Genomic DNA, 10,189 nt, shown 5'->3' with positions numbered 1-10,189 from the left:
CAGGCGGCCCTGAAGGCGTCGCAGGAGGAGACCTGTGGGGGAGGACAGCGGGGGAGCATGTGACCGAGCTTCGGCATCATGAGACATCGCGTCCGGTCCCAGGAAAAGAAGAAGGGACGCCGGATTAGTGTCCGAGCACCACATTCAACCCCAGATCTCCTGATCATATTTCCCTCTTTATACTTTCATTGAAGTATTTTCACGGTGGTGCTTTTACTTTAGTACAGAGTTCTTCCTCCACCACCTCCACACCTGCTTCTCCTCACTGGCGATGTGGTTGCTGAGGTAAAAGTGAACTGTAACTACAGCTGCAGCTGGTCAAAGAACACACAAACTGAAACGTGAGAACCAGACGCCCAAATGTGGAATCAAACCCACCTGAAAAACAAACTGGGGCCTTTGACTTTAACAAACACGTGAGGCCCTCACGATGTGAAGTCCTCACGTGTTTGAGAAGTAAGAAGAAGTCTCTGCAGAGCCGTGAGTTTATTCACTTATAAGTTCTCTATGGTTCTTCTTACCAACACCTACCAGAATTATCGTCCATGTCAAACCGGGTTCTGGACACGTTTTCAGTCCGAATAGAGGGTTTCACTGGAGTTCTACCAGGATACTTTGTGTTGCTTTAGGTCTGTTTTCTCAGTAAAATCAACCTTGCAACATTAATCCTTTGAACACACACACGGTGTACAGAAACACACAACTTTAAACACAGATGTGACCTCCAGGCGCTCTGAACCACTTCAGTCGCCCCAGGTTATTGTTTCTTCCTTTCAGAGACGTCTTTAAGCCGGTCCAGGACCGTGGCCTACGGGGGTCAACGTGCTGAGACCCGGCCCACAAGGACAATATTGGTTCTGGGTGGGTGAGTTTCTGTTTTTGTACAGAAAGTCGCACGAGGAGACAAACTAGAACCTCTAATTTACTGCAGTAATGTAAGTATAACGTTGAACTACTTTGTGCTACTTTATTATTCACGTTGTCTGTGTTTAAAGGTGACGAGCTTATGTTCATCTGCAAACCTTCCCTCAAATAACAGCTTTTTATTTTTCCGTGGAATATTGATGAAAACAAGATATGTTGCAAACACAAGTTTCTTTCTTCCCTTATTAGATATCATAATCATTGTAATTAGTTTTCTAAATATTTTTTAGGTGGGACAATATTTTGAAAAACAGTCAAAATATATGAGGGTAAAAAATGTTTTAAAAAAAGTTATGTTAGTTATCTATAAAAGTTAAGATATTATTGAAAAAAAACTTTTTAAAGAAAGTCAAAATACATTGTGTCTACAAATGCCATGAAGAAAAAAAGAAGAACAGTATTAGGGGAAAGTATATTTTGAAAGAAATGTAAAAAAAAAAGTTCTTAAAAAGAAAGTCAATATATGTAAGGATGGAAAAAACAGTCATAATACGTTGTGTCTACAAATGTCATGGAGAAAAATAATTTTGAAAAATATTTTGGAAAAAAAGTAATATGTAGTTTTAGGTCAAAAAATAATTTGAAAAAAAAAGTTCAAATGGCATGGAAGAAAAAGTCCAAAAAAGTTTCTAAAAACAGTCCAACTACATTGTGTCTAGAAATGTCATGAAAAAACAAAAAATATAAGGTCAAAAATGATGTTGAAGAAAAATGTCAAAATATGGGGAAAAAAAGTAAAAAAAATATTAGGTCAAAACATATTTTGAAAAACGTTTTTAAATAGAAAGTCACAATATCTAAGGTCAAAAAACGTCTCTAAAAATATCATGAAAAATGTGATGAAATATGGTAAAAAATGTTTTTAAAAAGGTAAAGTAAAAATATGCAAGGTGGACAAATATTTTCTAGAATCAATCAAAACACGTAAAATGTAATGGAAAATAAATTACAAAAAATATTACATTGAAAAACTTTTTTTTTTTAAAGTCAAAATACTGTATGTAGGGTGGACAAATGTCATGGGTCAAAGAAAAACAGTCTTTTTAATGTATTTTATTTTCCCCTTTGGTGTCTCTTTGAGTCCTTTTGTGGTCATTTTGAGTATCTTTAGTTCCCCTTGTTGTGTGTTGTCCTTCGGGTCACTTTGTGTGCCGTGTTGTAGGTGGAGGCCCTGAGCCATTCGTTCTTCTGTGGTTGTTCTTGGAACAGAGTCGTTGAAGCTGCTGTTTTACCTGGAGAGTTACTTTACGTCTCCACAAGGGGGCGACGCTTCACAACACACTGAACACAGACAGAAATGCTGCTTCCACTGCTGCCTGCTGAGAGTGTATCATTATCATGACTACGGCTCGAATTCTTTTTCATGTATGCATATTGTTTTTCTGGCGAGTTATTATAGTTTTTACTTAAGCAATAAGGTACGAGAGGCTGTATAATCCAATAATGTAACAGTTCGGGGGTGTTAGGCCCGACGCGCAGGGCCTCTCGTACCTTATTGCTTTTATAATTTGGTTACCAGCGGAATTATAAATTGTAAGAAATAGCCGCCATGTTTCACCAAAGACGGAAGAGGACATTTCTGCTGCATTTATTGCAATTAAAAAGAAATGTCAAACAACCCACCTTTTGTTACAGTAATTCACCGCCCAGAGAAATGGTTCAGTTTCATCTTCTTCTCCTTTGACATACTTGTGATAAGACCTTTGCTCCTTAAAGTCCTTAATCTGACGCCTCTGTTCTTCACAAAGATCTGCTCGGAAATGTCTTCTTCGTTTGTTATCACACAAGATAGGAAACCAGTCTTAAGAACTTATAGTTACCTAAATACTGTACTAGTGAATTATCTGTGGTTACTTGTGCTTTTTTCGCCACTTTATTCCCAACTTCTCCAGCTTAGAGAGAAATAATTTATAATTTAATTGGATTTGATATGTTATTAATTAAAAGCCTTTTTAGTGACACCGCTGGTTTGACCGTGAACGCAAAGTCATCATGTTTGTAGATTTCTACACCTAATACAAATTACAAGATTTACATAGTAGTTGTAGTAGTATTTATTGATGTGCATACAAATTATACATAAGATAATATTTGTTCTTATTTTATATCTTTCTGCAGAAATACTCAACAAAACATTTTTTTTTCATTTTGCAGAGCTCAACGCGTCACATATTTTCCGTGTTCGTGCCCAACAAAAGAAAACAAAAGCAAATCCACTAATGAAAGCTGAGAAAGACTTTGTCTGAGTCTCCTCCTGTTGGGGGGCCAGTGAAAATAAACAGCTTAAATAAGCGGTAAGTGGATTCCTTAGAAATCCACCTTCTGTTATTTGTTCCAGAGATCTCAGTCCCTCAGATCTTTAGATAATCACTTCTATGAAAAGAAAATCCTACTCTGTTTTACACATTTTAAATAAAATTGGACTTTAAAAATATATATATTTTAACTGTCGGCTAAGTGACTGTTGGTTGAATAGATTACATAAGATGAGGAAAATAAAACTGCCAGTTTTTTTCTATATGGTAGTATAGAGTATATGGGGTCCAGTGACAAAAAGTTGTCAAAGCACTTTGCAGCTTCTCGTAGCTGGCACGGAGAATGTCCTTCACATGTGTATAAAAACTCAGCGTCTTTTTTATTGAAATATTCCACAACAGTCTTTGTAGTTGTTTTGTGTCTCTTTGTAGTTGTTCTGTGTCTCTTTGTAGTTGTTTTGAGACTCTTTGTAGTTGTTTTGTGTCTTTTTGTAGTTGTTTTGAGACTCTTTGTAGTTGTTTTGTGTCTCTTTGTAGTTGTTTTGAGACTCTTTGTAGTTGTTCTGTGTCTCTTTGTAGTTGTTTTGAGACTCTTTGTAGTTGTTCTGTGTCTCTTTGTAGTTGTGTTGTGTCTCTTTCTAGTTGTTCTGTGTCTCTTTGTAGTTGTGTTGTGTCTCTTTCTAGTTGTTCTGTGTCTCTTTGTAGTTGTGTTGTGTTGCTTGATAGTCATTTAACGTCTCTCCCAGTCAGCATGTCTCACTTTACGAGACTTTGTCTCTGAAGATACAGAGGACATGTGAGTGGATGACATCGTTCTGTGACACATCAGAAGTGGAGATGACGTGACCTCTGTGACCTCTGTGGGGCTTTCAGCCCTGCCTCACTCTTTCCCTGGAGAACGTCAGACGGATCACTGAGGACGCAGATTAAATGTGTGGTGATTAGTAAAGGGTTAACACGACCCCCCCCCCCCGCTGTTATCAGCAGTAGAGATGAGACCCTCACATTTAGAGGAGCTCCTGCTCCAGATGGTGGAGGAAATTATAGTCTGCACGCTACGATCTGGATCAGACCCCAGGTCAGCGGTTCTGTGTTCCAGCTCTGATGTCCACCATCGAGCTTTTCTAAATTTGTCTATTTATCAGCAAAATGGTTCTGGATTAATATGCATAAAAAAACACAAAAAAGTATTTGATTGTATAAAATACACAAAGTAACAAAGACGAGACAAAACACAAAGATGTACTGTTTCACTACAATGTGTGAGAGTAGTGCACTAGTGGTACTCTCACGAAGTACAATATGTACCTGAGATATAGTACAGTGGAAAGTTCACTTTTAAACCAAAGAAATAATCTCTTCAGTATAATCATTTATATTAAAACTTTGACCCCCCTGCTGTCCTAATTCACTCTAATTATCTCCAAATTACCTGATTGTTTGCTTTAACCTTCTTAGCGTTCCCGTAAAATAAACCGCGATCGCCCCGTCAGCACCGAGTAATCCCTAATTCTCTCCTCCTGACATATGGTGGAGGAATAATCTGAGATAAAATCCAAGAGACCGAAGCTGATGAAGCTTAGCGGGAAATAAAGACACTTCTATTACTTTGTTCTATTAGTGGAGCGAAGCTTCTTATTTTGTTTCTACCAACCAACGGCACCAACGAGGACCTGCACCAAGAGAAGCCCACCGCAGCGCTAGAATCCGCCCAGCGGCCCGTTTAGGAAGAGCTCATCCTGAGAAATATTACCCGGGTCAACACCGGGACTTTAATGAGGCCAGGTGGGTCCTGTTTGAGCCACCGGCTCTGATCGACTCCTCTGTGGGAATCCTGTGGTTAAAGCTGTGAAACAGTCAAGGCCTTTTAGAGGAATTTAACCTTTATTCAAAGCACCAAACAGGGGAAACGTACGAGAACCAGCCGATGAAGTGAACAGAGATTTAGAGAACCAGAGCTTCACGAGTTAAAGCTGCATTCTGTGTGGTGACCAGCAGGGGGCGACTCCTCTGCTCCCATAGACGTCTATGAGGAAATGACTCTACTTCTCTGTAGTGACCAGCAGGGGGCGACTCCTCTGCTCCCATAGACGTCTATGAGGAAATGACTCTACTTCTCTCTTGATTTATTCCCTCAGTAAACGTTGTAAACATGAGTTTATGTCTCAGTCTCTAGTTTCAAGTCTTCTTCAATACAGATGATGTTCATTTAGTGCAGTCGTTCTCAAACTGTGGGGCGCGGCCCTCTGGTGGGGCACGGAGGTATTACAGGTGGGGCGCGAGGAAAAAAAAAGAAAATATATATCTTTGGGGGAATTATTATTATTATTTTATTTCTGATCCTTTATTAATCACACATGGGGAAGTTGTTCTCTGCATTTGACCCACCGTCAGTAACTAAGGAGCAGTGCTGCTGTGAAGCACTGGGGCGTCAGTGTCTTGCTCAAGGACACAGAGACATGTAAACTATGAGTCTCACCCCCCGTCCACCGTAATGTTCTGGCCCGCGTCCGGCCTAAGTGGGCTGCATCTGCCCAGAACCTGACATGAGTTTGAGACCCCTGAGCTAGAAGGTGATCCACAAACCGATGGGGGTCTGTTGAAGGCACTTGGTGCTCTGTGGATAAATGTTGAGACCGTTCCCGTGTTTTCTACATCACATTGTCTCCATCATTGTGTCCACAGACTCATTGGTTTAGTTTCACCTGTCGGTTTTACGTCAAAGAAAATGAACTATTTACTGTTATTGATTACTACTTCCTGCTGCCGAGCTTCATCCCTTACAATATGATGATGATGAGGAGGATGGTGATGATGATGGTGGTGATGATGATGGTGATGATGGTGATGATGATGATGATGATGATGATGATGATGATGATGATGGTGATGATGACATATTTCCGCTGCAGCGTCTTTATAAATCATTTTATTTTTGCATTTGATCGTCTGGCGCTTCAGGTGCGCGCGCGCGCGCGCGTCAGGGGCGTGGAGGTGGGACGGGGGCGCGTTGCGTCCCCCCCACGTGACCGAGCCTGTCTGTCCTCCGCCTCATCCGGATCTCTTTGTTGTGTGTCTGCAGCTCGCCGCCTCTCTTCACGCAGCGCGTCTCCGCCGGACCCCCGAGCGGCTTCACCCCCCTCCTCACCCCTCCTCACCCCTCCTCACCCCCCCTCACCCCTCGCGACTGCCGGGAGGAGGAGCAGAGTCCGCCCGAGGGACCGCTGTAAGCCGTGTTCACGCAGAGGACGGGCCGGGTGGCGATGCCTCCTCTCATCCGGACGGACCGGACCGCCTCGTGAACGCGGATCCACGCGGGAAAGGAGCGCGTTCCGGTTCTGAGGCGGCTCACCGGGACCCACGCGCCTGCACGAGCACCTGGATCTAGGGAGGGGAGGGGGACCGGGCGTCATCGCATCATGGTGGCGGGCCCGGCGGGGTGTCCCGGCGGGGCGGCCCGGCTCCTGCTGTCCGCGTGCCTCCTGAACGCGCTGCTCTACCTGCCGGCGGCTCGTGCGTCGCACCCCGCGCACAGCGGGGAGTGCAAAGGCAAAGGGAAGGACTGCACAGGTAAGAGACCAGCGGCTGCATCCCACAGGGGCCTATGGGCTCTTCAGGGGGGGTTGGGATGACTATTGTGGGACTGTGTATCAGTGAAGCCCCCCCCCCCCCCCCCCCCCCCCATTATAAGATCTGGTTTGAATAGATCGGGACTGATCAATAATCAGGGAGCTTTTTTAAACATGTTCCTTCTTTATTTGCCGCTTAATAAACGATAGTAATAAAACATCTGCACATTGTGGCGTGTTGGTGGATTATTCATCACATGCAGCTCAACTCAATGAGTTTTTCCGTCTCCACGGCAACAAGTAAAGCAACAATAAACAACACACACAATGAAAAGAATTGTCATTATTTTCGTGATTTACTTTTAGTCTGAAAACTTGATTACAATCATAAGCTGCACTAAGAATCACTTTGTGAAACAACAAAATGTCGAGGAAAAAAATGGTTGGATCACTTGGAGGGTAGAAAAATGTGTCATTATATGAAATAGAAATGTACTATTAGAGTGAATTAAGATAAATAAAGTATTGACTGGAATCTGCAATAAGGGGAATTATTTCTTAATTTGTTATCTAAAAAATAGTCCAATTTAAGTAATCAGTGATTAAAAAGTCTTCATGGCCTTTAACGTGTTTACAGGCGTGTCGACGCTCTCTGCATCCCGCATGAATATCGATATTCATCCATTCACTGTAGCGTCGTCCCGTTCTCGCCGCCTTTATTAAATAATTAAAAGGCAGAAAACAGCAGTCGTGTAAATGAGTGTTAGCCGTCACTCAGGATCCTCATGTGTTATTAATGAACCCCTGAACTGCTCACATTGTTTGCATCTGCAGTGGAAATACATTTAATGGAGTAAATAACTCGCCGAGTGGGGAAGGAAAGCGTAATCGCCCAGAAAGCTTCGCCCGATCACCGCTGCCACGAAACCGCCACAAGAGATGGAGGAGCTTGAAGCATTCGTGGCGATCAGTTCTTCTTCTGTGGTATTGTGAGAGCATTCTGTAGCTCAGGCCGCTTGTGTCCATTGCTCCATGCCGTCTTTTCTTGGCTTTGCAAATGTATTGTTGTTCTTGCAGTCTTTGAGTCTCCCTCCGAGGAGTCTCACTGCGGGAGAAACGGCTTTGAGAAGTCTGACTTTGAGACGTCTGTCTTTGAGAAGTCTGACTTTGAGACGTCTGTCTTTGAGAAGTCTGACTTTGAGACGTCTGACTTTGAGACGTCTGACTTTGAGACGTCTGTCTTTGAGAAGTCTGACTTTGAGACGTCTGTCTTTGAGAAGTCTGACTTTGAGACGTCTGACTTTGAGAAGTCTGTCTTTGAGAAGTCTGACTTTGAGACGTCTGACTTTGAGACGTCTGACTTTGAGAAGTCTGACTTTGAGACGTCTGACTTTGAGACGTCTGTCTTTGAGAAGTCTGACTTTGAGACGTCTGACTTTGAGAAGTCTGTCTTTGAGAAGTCTGACTTTGAGACGTCTGACTTTGAGACGTCTGACTTTGAGAAGTCTGACTTTGAGACGTCTGACTTTGAGAAGTCTGTCTTTGAGAAGTCTGACTTTGAGACGTCTGACTTTGAGACGTCTGACTTTGAGAAGTCTGACTTTGAGACGTCTGACTTTGAGACGTCTGACTTTGAGAAGTCTGACTTTGAGACGTCTGACTTTGAGAAGTCTGTCTTTGAGAAGTCTGACTTTGAGACGTCTGTCTTTGAGAAGTCTGTCTTTGGGAAGTCTGACTTTGAGACGTCTGACTTTGAGAAGTCTGACTTTGAGACGTCTGTCTTTGAGACGTCTGTCTTTGAGAAGTCTGTCTTTGAGAAGTCTGACTTTGAGACGTCTGACTTTGAGAAGTCTGACTTTGAGACGTCTGACTTAGAGACAGGAAGGAGATCCTGCAGCAGGTGTGTTGGGGGCTGCAGGTCCTCCAGGCGCTTCCAACGGGGATCCACCTCACGGTGTCTCCTGGTCTTTGATCTCACTTTTGTGGGTCTTGGGTTCTTGTTCGAGGTGTCGTAGCGACGCGTCGCTTCCTCTTCTGTTGTGAGCTGGGGGGGGTCAGAGGTCAGGCCTGATCTCCCGTCAGGCTGAAACTGAAACAGGCCGCGATGATCAGCAGTTTCTTTCAGTTGATGCATGAATCCATCAGATGTCACTGAGGAGAGAAATCTGATTTAGATGCAAAAAAACAACGTCCCAAAATGAAATGAGTGTTTTCACGCTTCTAACCTGAAACTTCGCTTCGTACTTTTGTTGCCTGAAGCGAAGTTTAGCTGAAGCTCCCCTGGTCGCTAATAAAGAAGATTAAGTACAGCTGTTCGCTGCAGATGTTGGACCGGATTCACAGCTTTCTGACTTTCTCTCCTGGAGCTTCTGAACCAGCTGCAGGTGTTTGTGATTCTCCTGGTTCTTCGTCTCTGAGGGAAACGGGAGTAAACTCTCGTGGTCTCCGTGAAGGAGCCTCGCAGATTTTCGCTCTGCATCTTTTATTCTCTCTGGATTTTATAAACTACACTTCCCATGAAGCTTTGAGGGCCTGGTTTGGTGTCAAAGCAGCTCTGAAGCTGGTCTCCAACTCCAAGTCATAGCAGAAGTGCACAGCAGCAGTAACAGCTTTTATTCTGAAAATCCAACAGGCGAGGGAATGTGCAGCAATGAGGAACATGGAGGAACTCGTCGTCTGGAAGCCACGCAGAGTGAGGCCACATCCCCCTTTTCCCGTCCTCCCAAACGAGCTGCGAGAAGGACTTCCTGCGTCCTCCAGCCGGCCACCGCGGGCTCTGTAGCGATTGTCTGCAGACAAACGCAGTGGAGTGAAGACGCAGAGGTGTTTCGTTTGAGCCGAAGCAGACAGAATAAATGTCGTCCTTTCCCTGATGAAAACACGCTGTGGCTGTAAATAAGCGCTGTGGACCGAGCGCTGTCTCTGCGTCCCGTCCCTCCCGTTATTTGCCCCCGGGACAGAGCGTCTTGCTGATGGTGATGAATTCTTCATGACAAAGCAACCCGGCCGACGCCGAGTCGCACGCTCATTTATTCTGCAGGAAATTGATTGAACCGGTACTTTGGTGCCGGCGGGACGCTTCATAATTCAGCGGGGGTGCGTTCGCTGTACGTCACCCTCCCCGTCGGTAAAGGGGTGTGTCTCCTCTCATTCCGCTCAGCCTTTTGTCCCCGCCGCCCTCGGGCGCCTCAGGCGCTCTGCAGGCCTTTGTGGTGGAGCCATTAGCGTCCGCGGCGCTCAGGGTTAGCTTCCCCCTCCCCACCGACTCCTGTGCGTCCCTCATCCCGTGGATCCGCGTCTCTCTGTGCACCAATGACAATGCGTGGAGTGCAGATCACCTGCTGGGCGGGGGGGCGGGGGCTGGTGTCCTCCGCTGTGCCCGGCATTGAAATGGGACCTGATTAGTTTCGCTTCACAGCCTCTTTGGGCGAATCCTCAGTG

General features: G+C 44.5%; 1 protein-coding gene across 2 annotated transcripts in view; it reads left to right on the top strand.

Moving 5' to 3' along the window:
• Window positions 1-6,163: 6,163 nt before the first annotated feature.
• The window catches only part of tmeff1a (transmembrane protein with EGF-like and two follistatin-like domains 1a), a 20,546-nt gene continuing 16,520 nt past the window's right edge, over window positions 6,164-10,189 (top strand). For both annotated transcript variants that reach the window (XM_040170838.2, XM_040170836.2), the window contains exon 1: window positions 6,164-6,749. In XM_040170838.2, the coding sequence (XP_040026772.2) occupies window positions 6,599-6,749 (151 nt within the window). In that variant the 5' untranslated portion in view covers window positions 6,164-6,598. The remainder of the gene's footprint in view (window positions 6,750-10,189) is intronic.

This window comes from Gasterosteus aculeatus, chromosome 3, assembly GCF_964276395.1.
Source record: "Gasterosteus aculeatus chromosome 3, fGasAcu3.hap1.1, whole genome shotgun sequence".
Lineage (NCBI taxonomy): Eukaryota > Metazoa > Chordata > Actinopteri > Perciformes > Gasterosteidae > Gasterosteus > Gasterosteus aculeatus.
The sequence above is the reverse complement of the archived record's forward strand: the minus strand, read 5'-3'. Positions and strand labels throughout refer to the sequence as shown.